The sequence below is a fragment of the Copadichromis virginalis genome, linkage group LG17 (assembly GCF_057382275.1).
Source record: "Copadichromis virginalis isolate Kocher_CV1m ecotype Utaka linkage group LG17, C_Virginalis_male_GT1.1, whole genome shotgun sequence".
Lineage (NCBI taxonomy): Eukaryota > Metazoa > Chordata > Actinopteri > Cichliformes > Cichlidae > Copadichromis > Copadichromis virginalis.
Window position 1 is genome coordinate 28931286 of NC_140634.1, and position 20653 is coordinate 28951938.

Here is a 20653-nt window from a genome sequence, read left to right on the forward strand (position 1 = left end):
TGGTTTTATGAAAATGTATGTTTTATTGTAAAACTTATCTATTTTGATTGTAAGCCCAATAAGGGACAATTGTTGAAAATTAGCAATAGCTATAAACTTATGTGCGTTACATCAGTTTCATGTTTTGTACTTGGATTATGTTAAACTGCACTGTCCCTTTTAAATAAATAAATTCAAATTCAACTCGAATCTGAATAGTGGGATTTAAAAAGCACACATGCTCAAAGATTTTGCGTCTGTAGCCTTATTTAAACTAGTGCGACTAGTATGCTAGTTTATGGTGGCTAATCTCAAAAAATGTTAACAAGGTTTGCAAAGTTAAATTAGAACTGGGTTTAAACAGACATCACTGCAATACTTTGTCAACTGTATGCTCTACATTTCCTCTGATACAGTATAGTTTAGATATAGATTGTATATAAAGGAACTTCTATACTGATAATTCTGTGGTTTTAGCATTGACTTTATATCCAAGTATCATGGGATCAAGTTTATTTATTTTCACTTTATTTTTACACCAGCAGCTGGTTTAGTCTTAATACTCTGTTGCTCACATATAGCAGCTGCTACTGGCATGGCCATCTGTTACCAAATAAATACTGAAGTATTTTTTAACAGCACTTGTTGGATCACATGTATACTTTGTATTAGTTGTTGGCTAACATGAATTTTTCTTTAATGTACAGTCATTACATTACAGGATACATATTCAAATATAGCCCAAGTTCTAAAATGAATACAACCTCAGAACACATGACCTATGATAACACATGATGTGTAATTATCTATTTAATAAAAAGTACTATAAGCCAAAGAAGCAGTGTGTGAAAAACACAGTTTAACTTATGATTCATCAGCTTTTAGAGCCACCTTTAGGAGCAACACCTTTAAAGAAATGTTTTCTGTATGACTTCATCAGGTTCTCAGATCATTGTAGACTTTTGGCCAACTCATTTTACTTCATTGAGATTTGTGGTCATTCATTTATGTAGGGCTCTCTCAAAAATTAGCTCTCATTTCAATCAGGTTGACTTCTGGGCTTTGACTTGGCCATTGCAACACTATGATACTTTTCTTTTTCAGCTATTCTGTTATAGATTTTCTTCTGGGATTTGGATCATTTGATTGGTGCATGATTACATTATGGACAAACATCTTCACTTCGGTCTCCAGAAGTCTTGAGGTTGGTTCAGATGCAACTTTTACAAACCCAACAATACTTGTTCAGTCTTTTTTAATTTGTACAGTAATGAACATTAACATTTAACATGCTAATGCCTGTAGAATCTAAGATGAAGCTCTTGGATTTTCTTTGCAGTTTCTTTGAACATTGCAAGGTCTGACCTTGGGGTGATTTGCTAATACATGTGCTCCTGGGGGACTGGTCTTGAATGTTTTCCACTTATGAATAATCTTTCTCATTGCAGACTGATGGACTTCAGATTGTTTGGAAATTGTGTTATAGCCCTTTGCAGATAGATGGACAGCAGTAGCTGCTTCTTTAAGATTGCAGCATTATGTTAAAACATACCTGAATGCTCCAGACCAGCAAACCTCCAAAACTTCTGCTTTTATAGAGGTGCTCACACTTGCTAATTATCAATTATTAGCATTTGATTAGCAGCACCTATCTTCTTAGTGGCTTAGTGTTTGTTGTATTTGTATTTAACCTGGTAAGGACTATTTTTACAATTTTTTTTTATTATATCTTGATAGGTAAAATGTTCTTATAATGTGTTTACTCCTTTTCTTAGTTCGCAGTGCTTCATTCTGGTACCTAATGTGTTCAGCTGGTGACTGGTGGTAATTCTTTTAACTCTTTGAAGCATGTAGGTATAAAGTCACTGTTACAGGACGAACACATGGTTACCTCACTATATTGCTCTTTACATATTCCAGAAGAGGGATATAATTCATCAGGCTAACGTATGTAAATGAATGCCAGTATCCCTTGGATACAGAGACAAAAACCCATTTGGGACTGTATGTGTTTAATGCATGAGTAGTGCATGGAAACATTTATTTTACTGAGTGATGAGGTGCACTCACATGCTCATGCATCAGAAAATTGTCGAAATATCTCAGCGGGCCTATGAATCATTGTTTTCAAAAGAGAGTACATCTCCCTGTCCAGCATTCGTTCAGGAGATTCAAGAGCTTTCAGTTGACTACATGGCCAAAGTTATATATGAATACAGGAGTAATATCTTAACTATTTATAACCATATAGCTGCTCCGGGGAGGCTGCTGCATTATGGTCACAGCTGTCCCACTCCAGTCTTCATACAGTGTTTAAACTACAGCCTTTACATAAGAGAGTGTGTACCAGAGCTAATGGGTTTAGTGAGGCAAGGGCATGACAGAGGGGAGGATAAAGGGCAGAATAGAAAGAGAAGACTGGAAGAGGACCAGACTGAGCAGATGTGCGGGAATGGGAGGGTGAGGACAAAGAGTGAGCACGATGAGCGCAGACTGGACTGCCTGAAAGCATCTGCTGCAACAGCCTCGGCACACTCTCAGCGTCTCAACCTCTCAGCTGAAGGTGCTGTCTCGCCAAATGGATTTGGCAGATATCACTCATTTGATGTTTGCCCAACAACAGATGGATCCCACATGGCGATTATTACTCGTAATCAGAAAAAGATAGGGGGGGGGGGGGGGACTGCAAAATCATGCAGGAAGTGTAAGATTTGGATTAGCAGTGCAGAATAAGCCTGCACACATCAACTTGTCCAAAGAGCAGTTTTATTCAAAAAGAAATATTAAAGAATCTTTGCAAGCACTATGCTTTTGGTCAAAGGTTTTGCTGCACAGGTAAACTCATTAAGTTTAGATCGTGAAAGCACTGTTGATTCACTCTTGCTTTTTCATCCTTTCATCATGCTGTGGAGTGTTTTGCAATTTATTTTCTTTTCCAGAATGTTCCCTTATCAAATCTGAGCCTTAAGAGCAAAGATGCTATTTTTTTTTAAGATTATATGGGTCAGTATTTTATTTGAGGATTTTTGCAAGATGGTGCCGGATGTTATTCACAGCTAAGAACAGAAACCGTTTTCTTACAAAGTTTAGGCGTGACAAAAAAAAAAAACTGTAAAAGAAGAGCAAGAGCACAACATACACACAGCAAATTGACCCACACCCGTGTAAAGCATGGGGAAGGGAAGAGTAAGTGCCAGACAGGACCCAGATGTCATGTTAAAAAACAACTTCTAAATATAGTGCTACATTCCCAGGCGTCTTTCCCCCTTGCCTCCTCAGAGCAGACATAGTTTTTATTTATTTTTATTTATTTTTTTATTTTTATTTTGCAACATCTCGGTGTAGTACGACCTCGCCATAAATACACCTCTCCCTTACCACCTTGATACCCTCTTTTATTGGCCCTCTATTTTATTGCTAATGGACAGATGTGCAGTCAAAACTGTGTTTTATGGGCCCTACAAGAGCTTAAGTGTCAGCACTGCATGTTGCCTATTTCTCCAGATGCACAGATTTCTGTTCCATTACTAACCAGTGACAGGTTGATGGCCGGTTAGCACCCCTGTGCATTTCTCTGAGTGGAAACACGATTGTGTGTTGTACCTGTAAACGCTTCAAAACCCCAAATCATTAACAAGGACCCACTGTTGCACCAAACTGCTCGTGTCCATCAAGCATGCTTTTGCAGAGCTTTTGCAGTCACATGCCTGCTTTTACCGTCCTTAGGTTGGTTGGTTGTTAAAGCACAAGTTTGCTACTTTTTACAACATATACACACACAGATGACACGTTGTGTTTATTTATCTATTTAAGAGAAAGCATTTGATAGCACTTGTTACAAAGCATTTTTTGTTCTAATGAAATAGGTTCACAGTTTTTTTAAAAAGCAGTATGGCCTGTCTTATTCTCTAAATATTGGGAGCAAATGAGGGTAAAAGGTGTTGGGTTCTGTGAGAAATTAAAACTGCTTCCTCTGTTTGACCATCTGGATTTCAGCGTTTGTAATCATGTGCTGGGTCATTTAGCACTGAGGGTAGAATGTTAATACAGGAAAGGTTTGTGTATGCCCAAGTAAACAAACAAGACCCCCCCTTGTGGAGTCCTCGCCTACTGATTGGCAGAAACCCTCTTGTGGAATTGCTGTGTTAATTAGCCTTGCTTGATATGTCTGTCTCACATGCTCACTCTTCACATCACTGATAAATCTCACATGTCGCCATTTCTTCAATTTGAAAAGCAGTTACGGGTCTCCATTTTTATGCAAGCTGGGCCTCCTCTGCGGTCCAATCAATACTTTCACTACACCAGAATGTATGCGCGGGGAAAAGTGAAATAAGGACATGTCTAACTGAGCCGTATTAAGCTGAGAAGTCATGCATCCAAAAGAGAAATCTACTCAGGAATCTGTCATTAATGTCACACATCCTCCTGTCTCCTCTTTGCACATTTCCCTGTTGAAGACTTTCTACCAGCTCCCTTGTGTGATGGCAGTGTCCTTGGCACACACTCTCCTCACATAATGGAGTCATTGTCATTCCAGCCACACACAAGGTGGAAACTTTATCAAGTGGTCTTTCTCTCAAGCTTTTCCCTGTGCTACCTTTTTGTGTCTCTTTCAGTTCCTCTCTGTTGCTTTTGCACTACATTTCCATCACTCACTTGTCTTGCCTTTTTATTCTAGTATGCACACATACAAACATACAAACACACACACGCACGCATGCACGCACACCAATGTTTGGAATTTCCTCTGTTTAATTTACTTTCTACACCAACACTTCTTGCTCCCCTTGGAAAGGTGATGCATTGACCCCCCGCTGCAAGACAAACACAGACCAGTGCACACTCACTGTTTACACTACCCAGTTGGATGCATATTTGTAAGCCTTTTCTGTCTGCATGATCAAGCAATACCTAAAGTTTTAGCCCAAAGCAAACAGCCCTATTTAAGATGCAAAGGATACAACAGCAAAGGTATTAGAAGAAGGATACGAACTGGTGGAACTAATAAGCCACAAGCCAGATTTCCCTGCCTCTCCCTACCTTTTTTTTTTTTTTTGCTCCTAATTCATCATTCTATCTCTCTCTTTCCTCTCAGCCAATTTATTAAAAGTCAGCTTATCTTTCGAGGTGTTTGATCAAAAGACGATGACTGAAAGGCTACACAAGCTGCGCTCAAAAGTCACAGAGGCTTGTAATCAAACTGGGGGCTGCCATTAAACACTCAGTATCTCAACTGAGCAAACAGATAAATCCTACATCCAGTCTTTTTTCTGCCACTCCACATGCATGTCAGACTAAAACTATCAAAGCAGACATGTTTGAAAAACTGGATTAAATGTAAGTAGCATATCCTACATTCAAAGCCCACCTGTATTGTAACTGGATCTAGCAGGAACACTTTCTACACATAAATAACAGCTTGCCTTATTCACCTGGAATTATATCTATATTGGATTAATCTGCATAATTTATTTGCCAGTGCAGGAAGTGTCAAAGAGGCAATGGGTGGCTGCCATGTTGCATTTTAATGCTAAGAAGACTAAAGGTTGGATTCTTTTGTCACCTGTTTTTAAAATAATGTCGGCCAAAGTCTTCCAGACGCTTTCTCGGGTGTTTTAGTTGCTTAATTCAAGGTACCACACATAGATATTAATAGAAAGGATTTTAAAAACATTGGCACTGGCATTAGAAATGTGTTTACACAGAATGGGTTCTGGGTTTCCACTGAATCAAGCAAAATTGTAGCTCAGGAAAAATAGTTTTTCAGAGGCTTTTAATGTTAATAGTCAGGTGGATTTTCTCATCATAAAAAATGGTCATCAAATTTGGATATATATTGATGTATTAGTTTTAACAGAAACATAATAGAAAGTTGTAAAACAAAAAAAACTAAAACAATTTTAGTTGCAAAGCCATAGCTACATCTAAATCATTTTCACAATGCATTGTTGTCTTGCTCTCTTTACATTGGAGCAATGTCATCCTAAAAGACACTAGTCACTATAGAAAAATTTCAAATACATAATAAAGGTGATCACTCACCTCTAAGTAGACTAGCACTACCTCTTGACCCTTTTACTATGAGTGTCAGGTAATTGGGTTTTTCCTTTAATTTGTCACCAATCACAATATTAATGTGTTCATGTGATGTCTGCTGTTAATCAAAAAGTCAAAGATAAAACTAAATAGTATCGAAATACTAAATAGTATCATTTGTAGCATCGTTTTTTGCTTTCTAAATTTTGGATATTTCCCACATTGGTATTCCTTCTGTGCTCACTCTTCACTAAGAGCACAGCTCGTTCCGTCTCTTGTTTTCATCGTCTCATTCCAGCATTGAGTCAAAGTTAATTTGCTTTATTGTGCACATTTATGGCGCTGCAGAGCTTGGCATTATAAGAAAAAAGATAATGTGTGTTTATGAGCTCCAATCTCGCAAATATGTGTGACATGGCCTAACTGGATGAATATCCTCACAAAATCTCACACCCAAGGGAGGAGAGTGTATTTTCCTTCAGTGCAAGATATTTTGGAAAGCGTGTAGAGCTTCTACAGAAATGGCTGAGGTGGCAGAGAGAAAAATCCAATCCTGCTCGGGCTGAAATGTTAACAAATTTTTCATCCCAGTTCCCAAGGTACTGGTTCACACAATGCTGAAGGAACTTTTAATTACATTCGCAACTCGCAGAAGAATGACTAATGAGAATTTTAGGCTTTGTGGATCGCTGCCATTATTTTGGGGGATTCATCCTTCATGCATTCCAACTAACTGTTACCCAGCAACTCAATCAGCGGTTGAGCTGAGCTTGCTACACGAGTCCAGTTCATTTATTAGAATATGTGGGGTGTTTAGGCCCTTTAGGGTATGCTCTGGGTGAAAGGCTAATAGAGCATATGGTAAATTTCTCTATTTATTAATGCCTTCCAAGTCTGCTGTTGGGTACTTAGCACACAGGGGTCACGTGGTTCCAGACATTTTAAAATGGGATTGCATAGTGGTGCACAAATTAAATATGGGATATTCATTTCCCTTGGTTTGCTGACATTAGCTTTAACTTAAATTCTTCATATGTAAACTTTGTTTATGATTAAATGTTTCAATAATTAATTTACTGGTGGTTGGATGTCACCAAGCACACATCTCCAGGGTTCATTGTTTTGTTTTACTTAATACATAAACACAAGTGCATTCCCCATGCACTGCACTGTTACCTTGGTAACATTTTTTTCTTTCTATTTATCACTGCCATATAACCACCTTGCCCCTGTCTGCAGGGCATTTTGGGAAGTTTTTATCTTGTTTTGACTTTGTCACTCTTCACTAGACAGCGAGGGGAACTGGATTCAGAATGAGAGAAAAGGTGCAACACCCCAGACATAAATAAGCTTTCAGAGCACATTTTGTTTTCTTTTTTTCTTCTTCTTCTGCTGATTTTATGAAGGCACGCAGGAAAATACAACAGAAGTTGCAAATGTGGTTGCAGTATGAATACCAGAGTGTTAATATTGGCAATAACTTGAGCAGATCTGAAAAGAACTATATTACTATGACGTAACTTCAACACCCAACAGTTCACTAATTCAAAAGCTATAAATTATACTGAGATTTCATCAACAAACCGGCAGCTGATTTTAATTTCTGTTACCATAGAACTACAAGCACTAATGAATGAATCTGCTACTCACACATTGAAGAGGTTGAGGCCGATGCGGTAGAGGCGTTTCCTCATGACGTCTGTGGACAGAGTGGGTGATTTACAGCTAGCGGGGTTCTCACAGTGGTAGCGTGGCAGGCTGAGGATCATAGCCTGCAATGCTTCCTTGGACGACGCCTCGGACGTTGAGCGTGCCTCCGTCGATGTGCTGCTGCTGCTCATCTGCTCTGAGCTATAGTCTGCTGTCTCAGAGCCACATCTCTTAACATCCAAAGGCTCCACCGCAGGAGAGCTACCCAGCACTATAGTCTCCTGTGGTGGAGGGGCCACAGTTGGTTCTCTTGGTGGTGGCGGTACCACCACAACAACCTCCTCTGGGCTTTGGGGGAATGCCATCTTATCCAGAGGGGTCAGAGGAGGTTGCTCCATCTCCCCAAGCTCTTCTTCAGAAGGAGGTGGCGCAGGGAATTCAACATCCTGCTCGCTGCCTTCTATCTCTGATTCTGGTGGTGGTGGAGGCTCCTGGGGTGGGGGTGGGAGTTCTTTGGGCTCTGCTAGGATGTCTGCAGGTGGAGGAGGGGGTTCTTGTGAAGGACCGGGTGGGATAGGGGCTGGTGCAGAATTTGCTGTCGTGGAAGTGGTGGTGACAGTGCTGGAGGTTCCTTCTTGTTGGGTGCCACTATTGAGGGTGACAGAAGTGGATGATTCCCTAACTGAAGATGAAACGCGGAAGTTCTGACTGTCAAACTGCACCGTCACATCTCGAAACGCCATCATCAGCTTGCTTGCATTCCTTGAGAGGTCGGTTGGGTCTACGGAGCCCTGATGAATTACAGAGTCTCGCACGTCCCCACCCCCGCCTTCTCCACCACCTCCAACCCCTGCTGCCGCTGCTGCGCTAAAGGAATCGGCACTGAACTGATAGTTGCCGCCTTCTTGGAGTGAACACATGGTCTTCAGACTCCAGTTGCTGAGTGCATCATCTATAGACTTCGCTAATGACTGGACCTGCTCAGTGAAGGAGTCTTCCAGGTCAGTTAGGGTGCCACCAACCGTGGCAGGCAAAGATGGTGAGCGTACCAGTGGGATGCCTGCCAGGTTACAGCCTTCTGCCAGCGCCCGTTCAGCAGAGAAACCCTCCGTATTTTGCACACGGACCTTGCGCAGGGAGATGCGTCGAGGCAGTCGACTCTCCAGAAGTGAATTGCGGATCTTCTCAAAGTTTTTGCTGAGCTGGTACTGGCGGAAGGCAGTCTGGATCTTGCAGGCAGCACGGCGGGAGATGAGGTGTCCGCCGTATTTGTGCTCTAACATTTCGATCTAAAGAAAATGGAAAGAGACATACAGAGCGAAAATAAATTGGTGAAACATTTCTTTTGTGTCAGTGATAGTAAAAGTGAGGACAGCAATTATTAAGACCAAATATGAGAGTCATAGTTGTATAATAATTTTTAAAACTGCAACGAATACAAGATACATGCGAATAGGTAAAAGAGTATTATTATAATTCGACGTTTTTTTGTAAGTGTACAATGCATATAGGCGTGCATTGGTGGAATACTAATCACGAGGAGATTTAAAGAAAAAATAAGTTAATTTAGTTGGAAAAAGAAAAAAAACATTGCCTATTTTTAGATACTAAAGATCAGCAAATCTAAATAATATTGTCATGGTTCAGTAAATGTATTTTCCATGCTGGTTTTGTTATGTATCCTGAATCTGTAACCACACTAATAGCTGAGTCATGGCATCCAGCTATTTCTTCAGCAAACAGAGCTCATAATCTACATGAAGTCCATAGAGAAGTCTTCCACACAACCTTAAATTGTCTGAAACGGAACAGGCCGTTAATCTTGCCTGTGAAAAATTGCTCAAATGCTGTGGGAAATAGATAGAGATGTAATATAGCCTTCCTCATCTGACAGCAGCTCAAACACTAGATGAAACCTCTTTGAGTTTCCCAGAACAATCAGGGTGTGGGTATCTTTGGAAGTGCCTAGAAAGAGCAATTATCTTTCAAAGTCCTTTTCATTCGCACCAAATCAATGAATATAATTCTGTTGCTCATCTTACTTTATCAAGGGCATTAATGTGGAGGAGATTTCAGCTTTGAAAGAACAGCACCACCATTTTACAAACAGAACTAGCACGATTTTTGTGAAAGTCTCATTCATGGTGAACGTTTGCCTTGCAGGGACTGAAACACCTACAAAAAACATTGAAAGACTCACCCACTTACTCTCATGAGTGAGTGGGTGACTCTTTCAAAAAACAAAACAAAAAAAACCCCACTCAAGACATTTCTACACATGCACTGCAGCCCTGAACTTTTCTAGACATGAAGCTGCGTGTGAGAACACAAGTGTCTCTGTCACTTCACTAGAACAAAGTCCGTGTGACGTCTGATGGAGTCCACGTTGGCATTGTAGCAGCTAATCGCCTGGTGGATTCACAACAAATACATCCTGCCTGCTGCACGTTCCATCAAGCTTGTCTAAACAAAACTGAATACTTCCAGGACTGAGAACGTAGCTGAAGTTCGTCTGCATGCCAGAAAGGACAGCTGAGGACGATGTCCTGAAGCGATTCTCCTGACTGGAGGTTATGAGTCAACGGCTGCAGATGGGCTACCTTTCAGTCATGTCTGTGAAGCTGGGGCGTCAGTTACACCAGAACCAATTTAGTATCCAGACTGGTGAATGAAAGGGTGAACAAGAAACTCAGGCTACCTCTTTGCCTCGATTCAACTACAAACGAATTCTACCTTGGTCAACCTTGACTTAACAGCAATATAATTTTATGCAAAATAAGAAGTGGAAAACTGTTTTCCATAAAAAAAAGAGTTATAGTCCATCACTAAGAAACACAACGAATACATAAATGTTCAAAATATTTTGCATGAAAATGTACTTTATAAAAAGCAAAGTATTCATCTGAGAGAATTCACATCTTTGCTTTTTCCTCCTTTGATTCTCTTACGGATTTAGAGCTGAACTCTTATATCAGAGTGATGTGTACAAGAGGATAAATTTGGTCCGTACAAAATAACCTTCCTGTCAATTCAAATGCAATTGAGTGAATGGTTACTGCAGCTAAGAAGGATCAAATTGTGACTTTCAGCTGCTAATCTGCTTTCCTTTTAGTCCTGGACAAAGTCACCAAACCATCAGACTTCTGCAAAAGAAAAAAAAACACTGATAGGCTGTAATGGCTGTAGGGTTTGCAATTTTTGATAAGTGGGTAATTCAGCAAGATGCAGCCTCTGTCATTGGAGGAACCGAATCACATACAAAGCTCTTTAGAATAGTGGAATGACACTGAAAATCCACCTTATCTACTCCATTTACATTTCACTGCAGAGCCTCTGTGAGCAAAGTGAAACGTACTGAGAATATTAAGGTGGAGTTTGAATAGGATGCTGGTTCACAGCTCTACTGTATCTGCTGATGGCGACTTCTCAGTGGCTGTCATCCCTTGCAGACCAGTCGAACTCAGCCTGAATATTCATCGTTTTTTAATCTGGATTGTTCTGTGCTGCATGCACTCTTAATACAACAAGACGTTATCACCATGACTGTGCGGAAACTAAAATAGAGATTGTGTAGTCTTTTTTTTTTATAAGACAGGCGCTGAGGTAATATGATTGACCTCGTTACTCGCAGAGGAGTCCCTCATCAAAACAAATTCTGCAGAGTTCCACTGCAGGGGTGCCCTTGAATGCGCAAAAAAGGGCTGTCAGCTTGGCTGCATTTGATTAAATGTAGCAGTCGAGCTTGTTTGTTTTGGCTTCCGCGTAAGCCAGGTCGGGGATGATGAATAAAGCATTTGGGTCACGTTGCTTTCGTTATTAGAGTGCGTATCTGATACACTGTGCCATTCAGATGGAATTACAGCCACCGGGACGAGCTGGAACATGATGGATGGAGGAAGAAAGTGAGGAAAGTAGACAGGATTTGATGGCAGCTCTAACGAGGATTGTGTTGGAACTGCAAATGCTGTGTACCACTTTCACTGGACAGTCTAGTCAAAAGTGCAAAGTGCATGTTTTCAGAACACAGTGCACAGTGCTTCTGTCTGTGTTACCTGTTTTATTTAATCTCTAAGGACCCATCAGACCCAGTAGAAGATGGACCTTTGCAGATTTAGCAACTCTGTCCTTGACCTTCTATGTTAACACTAGTCCAGCTTGGTTTATGGGTACTGAAGCGTACTGGTGTGGCTCTGCACATATGTCAGAGTGTTACATTCTTCCTCATAAGTTTATTTCTCAGTAGTAATGTGAAGGTAGAGCATAGATGTAGGTGGTACTTGTGTCTTGTTTAACTGCACTGCATAAATATTAAGTTCTTAGAACTATGACTTGAATTCAAAAAGTCTAAAACTTTCAACCTTTTCTTTCTGCCAGTTGGACAAACCATCGTTAATTTGGAGTCAAGTTTCGTGACACAGAGAAAATGTTTTTGATGTGTCTTCCAAAGCCAGCTTGTTGGCTCACTGGTGCAGAGAATAGCATGCAGTGGGCTTTTAACTCACAGCGACTGCCTGCTGTGTCCATTAATGTTACTATAAGACCAGTTACAGTGATGCAAAATGGTTCACTTGGTGACGATTGCACTGGGGAATCTAATAAATTCCAGTTTACTGCTCAGTCAGCAATTGCAGCAAAATATTCAGGAAACTCTGATTTCTTCGTGTGTTAATAAATCCTTAGCTGTCATTTAAAGGGCTGCATGCTAATCCACTGCAAATGTAATGCATGTGGTAAAAGAAAAGGAGACACGTGTATAAAAAAAGATTGGAAGAAAGGTATAGAAAGAGGTGCTGAGACAGATGACCGTGTCAAGAATGGCATTGCTGAAAATCTTCCCCATTAGACCTCTGTCACTTCTACCTCTGATCACTTCACTAAGCGCTGATGAGAGATTATTCTGGAGACACAGTGGTCTGAGAAAACGGCGATGGCACCGCTCTCTCACACCACGTCTCTAAATCGATTCTGACGGAGAGATCAGCACCATGCTGACCTCATGTTCCCCTCTGAATGAGGCACACAAAAATGGAGAAAAACTATGCAACACAAAGCGGTGCCACAATGCAGAATATGCAGAATAAAATTAGAGTGTGCAATAACAGATTTTACTTGAACTTTGAGGTGAACAAAAAGAAGAGAAGGGGTATGTAAATATTTGAAGTCAAGGACACGGTCTCTAATCCTCTTGAAGATGACCCATAACAAACAGGGGGTTTAATAGAGGTTTAGCACATTAAGATAATGATCTTACTTAAACACAAGTGCGAATTCAAAATGCAAATTTCAAATATTTTTGGGCTGCGGAGGCAGAGACGGGTTCTCAGCTTCAGATGCTATGGAGATGATAGATATCTTGGTTTGAAATACTTTCTCTGTCTATACATGAAATATTAATACCCAGGGGCTTTGGAAAAGGAATATGTTTTAGTCTGAAAGTTTCTGCTTCAAATAGAAATGTGTCTCAAAACCGAAAGGTCAACTAAAGGTGCAGCACACAGCTTTTTTGTTTTGTTTTGTTTTTACTGGTTGCAAATAAATGCCAGTTGTTGCCATTTAGAGTCAAGTGCCATGATTACTATCTCCACCTCCTTCTACGGTATCATTATCACAAATGGCCTCTTAGAAAAGCCTCATCTATATTCAACTTGTGACATTTAAACCTAATTGTAAAACTATATATGTGAAGGCTTCTTAAAGAATACCAATTACCTTGATAATCAAAAATTAGTTAACCTCACTTATTCATTCCTGCAGAACGTTGAAGACAGCTTTGACTAAAATGCTTTCTAAACACCTTTTTTCAGTGGTAACATTTATCTCTTTTTTATCCACTCAGTTTTTGAGAATCACTCTTATTTGCTTCCTTTCATCTATGAGGCAATATTAGTTTAGCTTAGCTCGGCTTTTTCTGAACACAAAATGTGCTGAACTGTACCTGCAAAGCTAAGTAATGTCATAGACTTGTAAAATACTACCCACCCTGAGATTAAATACTGCCTGTTTTACAGTCCCTATAAATCAAACAGCCCTAAAATACTGATTCGTCGAGTTTCGTCCTTAAACGTGCAGGCACAGACTGAGCTGTGTGAACAAAACTGCAGATGATCTTTTCACATGCTGCAGAATTAAGGGGTGGAAATTCAAACCATGATTATTAGCTTTCATGCTCATGCACAGTCTTACAGCGCAGAAACATCTGCATGATTAATGAGATGATTATATAACAGCAAAACTGGGACACAACTAATGCTGACTGTATGGGTAAATGAGGATGACAATAGAAAAGTCTTGATGTCATCAGAGGATGGAAATCTTTTTAGCTCATGCGTCCTTGACCAAAGTCATTTACAGAAAAAGCTCAGCGGTGACTAAATTTTAATGCAGACACTATCTTAATTTAATAGAAAAATAGAATTACACTGATGGGCCTTGGCCAAACAAAAACTGCAAGGAAAAAGTCCCAGCGTGGCCGAAATCAGATGTAATCCACTGCTGCGGACATCTGCAGAACAATACCCCCCTAAAATTCTAAATTTTGCATGAGCTGTTTAAAGAGAAGAAAAGTGATCATCTTATTGTGGAATGAAAAAAAAAACTATAAACCCTAACTTGGGTTTTGTGAGATACATAACATACATTTGCACTTTTTAGTGTATTTATGAGTGAAGGCAGCCCATCAAATCCATTTTCAGTGCTCTTTTTGATTCTTGGGAAATATGAACTGCTGAAGCAGATATTAGCAGCAGCTACTGAGCAGAAGTAAAGGTCACATCACCTCATTATAAAACAAAGTGCTGTGCATTCTGCATGAGTTGTTTACTTCTTCAAGACCTCTCCATTTTATGAGCAACTTAAAGTACACACAGTTGTGTGTGACTAGGATTGTAGCTAGAAGAGTTTAAATTGACAAAAATTAACTGAAAGGGCAGAAAGAAAATGTTTGGAGACTATATTCCCCGCCCTTCTATGTGCACACATGGGAAACCAGCAGAGCTGTAGCAAGAACCCCCCAGGTAACACAGCAGAACAAGCAGGTGTAAGTGTAGAGAAAGCATCAGTGACAACAGATATGACACTGATTAAGTCAGACAGCATGAAAATGCCAAGCCTGAGTGGAGCAGGGTTGCAAAGGGGCTTGCAGGTATGCAGCAACTTTAGGCAGGCAACGCAAAAGGCTCATCTTATATGAGTGAGCCATGAGCAAAACAAATATAATGTACATTTCCATGTAAGTGTATGTATTATTACATGGATTGACTAGTATTTAAATTTAAATCATTACGTATTTAAATTTAACCTTATTTAGAGAGAAAAAGTAATAGGGGGATCTGGAGGTTGAACGCTAAACTAAAGTGAGTTAATGCTCAAATACTTCATCATGAGGTCCTTCCCCAGTTATCAAGGTATCGCCCCACAGATCCAATTACTCTGACATTGATCTGGAGATCCATCAAGCCCCCTGCACCCCAGGTTGTACAGACAGAAGATCAATCTAGCTGATCACGTATCTCAAGCCTTGTTGACAGGGAGATCACAGGAAAGGGGGACCTTCAGATGTAAGATTAAAAGAGAGAAAATGGAAGTGAGAAGGAGACGTTAAGGTTAAAAGAATCATGAGCCTCAATTAGAGAAGTGACAACTGAGGAAATGCAATCAAAACTGAATGAAATGGAGCTGACAGAGAGCGAATATGGAAAAACTATCCAGCTCAGACATATTAGTTTCAGTGGCTTGGAATGAATGCTTTGCTGGCTTATCTGGCAGTTTTCTGTGTGTTCTTCTCACTCTGCGAATTTAAATATGTATTGGCAGAGAAGGACACAATCCAAATGACATCTCCCCTGTCACCTGTGAGCAAATTTCCTTTCAGAGTGTGTCACTGGTGCTCTGACTCTGAGAAACACTTAATACTAGAGCGACCATGTTTACTGATTGTTCTGGGTTATTGATTAAGCGCAGCCAAGCGTGCCGCACAGCACTTACAGGGACAGTAATAGAAGTCAAGACTTGAGGGACCGAGGTGTACCTTGAAAAGAAACAAATTGAACCAAGGGACTCGGAATACCTGGAAAAAATACCTGCATGAAGTACATTACAGTGGCTCAAGTCTGACAAGTTTCTGCTTGAAATACAGAGGATCCCAGCGAAATTAGTATTGCACATTAATATAGGGAAGCAATTTGAAAAGGAAACTCGGAAAAACGAATAGATTTGGGGGGCCTGGATATAGTTTACACTTGATATTACAACTTCCACAAGGCAGTTTAAAGGAGTCTTGGATGGCTTTCTTTCAAAATCATAACTTCAAATCTGGATTCACATTCAAAACACAGATTCTACTACTGCAGCTCTTTTTTGCTCATTTGTTTGTTTTCTTTTAGCAGAAAGGGAGTGCTTAGCTAGTTAGCAGTAGGAAGCTGGGTGAGCAAGATCCCTCTACAGTGTTACTTGCTTTATACATTACACCTTGACACACCAAAACTGGAGCACATGTGCAGTGTGTTAATGCAGTTATTGTTTATATAGCTCTGTTAAAATGGTGCAAAAAAAGACCAGATCCACAAACACTGATTGAGAAGTGCACTTCACCTTAGCAGATGGTGAAGCCTAGCCAACAGCCAGCCCACTGACCACACCCCTAATGATGCATCAGTAACTTCAAGCCCTAATAATTTAACAAGTTAGCTATGAAAACATCCATCCCCAGTACAATTGTCGTGAAACGGAAAATTAACTAGAGAGACAACAGAATATACGGCTGTAAACAGGTTTATTTTAGCTTTAAAGTTGGCCATGCTTTTATCAGCATCTATAGTTACTGACTCTCTTTGAAAGGCTGTAAATAAACAGCAGTTTATGGAAATGCATTTTTCAGCCCTCAAGGGTGCTTTTCTTACAGGCTGAATCTAAAATGGATCTAAAATTCAGTGGAGGGCCCTTTTACATAATCAATCCAGCACAAAAACGGTGAGGAGCCCCTCAGGTAGGGGCCTTACCTGCCATCTTACCTTGTCGAAGCTCGATGGACTGAAGAATGTTGTTTAGATGGATGATAATGAAAATTAATGTTTGATGGCTCTTGATGATTATGTAATGTAGATGATATCTGAGCTCCTGATGAACAGCGTGATAAGAACACAGACACGAGAACATGAAAATGCACGTAGAAAAACAGTCACTTTTTACAGTTCAGGACAAAGTCGGTTTAACTCGCTGCAATGAAATGTGCTTTTATTCTCCACAAATGTTAAGGCTTTTCACCATCCACTGATTAATATAAAGCATTAGAAAATATACAAATTTTAAAGGAGTCATGCAAATACAAACTTGCATTTTGTGACATTGTTTTTACTTCGACTTTGATGGGTAATTGTGCATCCTTGCTAGAATAGTAAAGCAGCCTGCACCTGAAAACTGTTTAGTGTAGTCTCAGAAAATCACAGTTTGAAAAAAACAATCCGGTTTTGGTGATGAAGACAACTGACGATGTCAATGAAGTGATGATTGATTGATTGATTGATTGAATCTTTATTTTGAACATGTTGAAAAAGTATTAAAAAAAAATAGAATTAAAAGAGACAAATGAACAAAGCAAACAAAAGGAAAACGAGCAACCACAACTCCAAATAACGTCCATGTTCAAAATGACATGGCATTGATGATGATGGTTTATGATAATGGAGAAAAGGAAATATTTTTGACAGCCCATAAGCGGTAATAGGGATCAATACATCGAACGAACAAAAACATAAATGAACAAATTTAAAAAATTAAAATAAAATTAAAAAGTCAGACACCAGCTTTGACCACAAACCACCTGACCTTCTCTTCAGACAAAAAAAACGAAACACCACAAAAATGTCAGACCACAGGACGTACAATACACACAAGCCAAGCTACTGCACCTCCTGCCCTCCCCCTCCCTCTCCCAAACACAACACACCAACACTCAACCCGCCCCCTCCCAACCCCAACACAACCCTACCTGCTTATTTTTGAGGTCAAGCGAGAGCTCATAGTCAGAGGCGGCGGAGTGCGAGCCGGCCCCGTTGCGCTGCACCCTCAAGGGCGAGGCTGTGTGGTGCAGACTGGCTCTCCTCCCCGGGCCACCTCCTTTTGCTCCTCCCCCTTCCTCGTCCTCTTCCTCCTGTGCTGCTTCACCCTCGCGTGGCTTGGCCTGCGCCTCCTCTACCTCTTGCTTTGTCTTTGCCTCCACAACTTCTTCTGACTCTTGATTCTCTTTCTCTGCAACCGTCTGCTCCTCTCGGCAAGGCGAAGGGGCTTTAGGGGCTTCCTGTGGGGCCGCCTCGCTCAGAGCCTTGACTTGCGGCTGAGGCTCGGGCTCTGGTGCAGGCTGGGCTTTCGGCTCAGGTTCTGGCTGAGGTTTGACTTCGGGTTGGGGTTGGGGTTGAGGTTGAGGTTGAATCTGCGGTTGGGGCTCAGTCTGTGGTTGGGGCTGTGCTGGCTGAGTCTGTGGCTGAATCTCTTCCTGCTGTTGTTGGGGCTGCGGTTGCAGTTCGGGTTGCGGCTGTAGCTGTGGCTGTGACTGGGCCTCACTCTGCAGCTCTCCTTCTCCTCCCTTCCCTTCCTGAACCATAGACGAGTCTGGAGAAAGGTCATCGCTGCAGAAAGGAGGAGAAAATGCAGAGTGAGGTGTCTGCTGCATCCGTGGTGAGCTCTGACCTCTTCTCCAGGCTGCCTGGGTTAGTGGTAAGATGTTGACCCTTTCTCTCTTTTTTCTTTTTTGTGCCTCATCACTCAACAGTTCATCTGTCTGCCTGCTCTGTTATGAATGCCTTTCTTGTCTGTCTAGACACTGACAGACAATGAAAACCAGGAAAACATAAAGCACAGAGCAGCTTATAAAACCACAGTGTACAAAAGTTTAAAAAAAAAGAAAGAAAAAGATCAAGGCATTACTTCTTACAGCAAAATCTTTAGAAGAGAAAATGTGAAAAAAACAAGATAGTTAACAGCCAATAGTGACACACGCTCCCACACACACAGACGTAGGGGGGACAGTCATGCAGCCAAAACAAATGTCACTAAATGTGTGCCTGCTTGTGTGAATACTTGTATGTTGGAGTGTACTGTAGGTGTCGTTTTACACTTTAAAACAAAAAGAGGTGTAATAGGCATGTAATATACAGGAACAAATAATATATTTATATACTTTTTGTCCACATAGCAAATACCAGCTGTTTCTCTAATCATCCAATGTGTTTAAAGACATTTTGATCTAACTGACATCACCTTGAGAGCAGTTTTCAATGCTCCCTTGTCAGCTGATAGAAGAACATGACTAAGCAGTCATGTTAGTGGCTCAGTAAGGCTGCACTTAATCTGCCAGTATCATTTATCAGGAGTGCTTGTCAGACGGTCAAGAAGCTTCTGAAACACCTTTCCGTCACACCCTGATAACCGGGGCATTGGGATGTTCAAATGGAAATGCACACACACTGGCATCTGTGTTGAAGATAAAAGTAAGCATGGTTTAAACTGCTCTCACTGCCAATTTTTCTTTCTTTCAGTTGGACTATTTCTGCCACTTTGAGACGTACAAAAAAGTGCCTTCAAGAAAAAAAAAGTGATATTGACCACAAACCCAGCTGTGTAGAGTGTAGCTCTTATTTTAGCACACATGTGCCTTTAAACACATGGGACTGACTAATCTTTGATTACATATTGATGAAGTTTGAAAGACATTTCAACGTTTCTGTTTATTATAAGAACAACATGTATCAGCAGATTCTCCTGAAAGACTTACTTTGAATTTGTGCCGGTTTTGCACACCAGCTAAAAGTAACTGTGATAACAAGATAAGACACTCCCCCCCCCCGTTATTGGATTTGGTGATAAGAATTGAATCACTGAGCATAAAATCACCACCTTTCATGCAGAACTTCAGAAGAAAGTCAACACGATTTTTCTTCAGAGGAAGACAAAGGGCAACAACAACAATAAACTTTTAGTTTGTGTCTTAAGTTGTCTGTCTAAAAAAAGCCTTCATTAATAATAGCATACTTATATACTGCATTTCTGCTAATGTAGAGAGTTAATAATTACAAAAAAAAAAGATCCCTTGATGGCGACAAAAACCTGTCTGCCGCCTTCTTCTGCACAAGAGGCCTGGGTCTCTCATATATATATATATATATATATATATATATATATATATATATATATATATATATATATATATATATATACGGCAGCACATAATAGGCTTGACAAAAAAGTATTCTGGTAATGGGTATAGCTAGGTCTGCTACTTCTAAAATAGAGCTTATATGGGCAATGAATAATGAAGAGGGAAAGTGTGCTTCTTCAACATTCAGCTGCAGGTGAGCTTTTTCTCATGCAGAAAATAGACCTGCCTGGAAAAAACAGAAGACTTCTTTTAGGGGAAGAGAGCCTGCCATGATCCCTGCTTACAATGTTTCCTTTCATTGTTATGAATCTAAATGTAGTCGTCCCGATTTGCATTTTGCTAGAGCCCCCGTTATGGTGAGAGATATTAAGACAACCAACAGGCGGCATGCAGCTGGATTAAAGTCAGATTCCGATAAAAGGAACAAAAAAAAAGAAGGAACAGGTGATCAAAGGGAATTATTTTTGAAGAGGCACAAATAACCATGAAAAACGAACGCATATATATATATATATATATATATATATATATATATATATATATATATATATATATATATATATATATATATGCAGTTTTCCTGCTGCTCTGTCTTTCCCAGGTAAGGGGATTGAGCTGTTCTATGTATCAAAGTGGCTGACAAGGCAAGGACAAGGTCTGGATGCTTCCTCTAATTTCCCAGTTCTGAAGATGGATGAGCGCAGTGGCCTCCATGCTTTTCATCCAGAATACAATTATAGTGTCCACTGACATCTCCTGCTCTCACTGCCGTGATTGCGAACAGGCCGGTACGGTGGTGTGACGCGAGTTTGGGGCCGTCTGCTAATGCTGCAT

General features: G+C 40.4%; 1 protein-coding gene across 2 annotated transcripts in view; it reads right to left on the reverse strand.

Annotated features, from left to right (window-relative positions):
- The window catches only part of iqsec3a (IQ motif and Sec7 domain ArfGEF 3a), a 120641-nt gene that overhangs the window by 38742 nt on the left and 61246 nt on the right, over positions 1-20653 (reverse strand). For both annotated transcript variants that reach the window (XM_085435849.1, XM_085435850.1), the window contains exons 3-4: positions 17654-18290; positions 7669-8957 (exon numbers count right to left, since the gene is read on the reverse strand). In XM_085435849.1, coding sequence (XP_085291975.1) covers positions 7669-8957; positions 17654-18290 — 1926 coding nt within the window. The remainder of the gene's footprint in view (positions 1-7668; positions 8958-17653; positions 18291-20653) is intronic.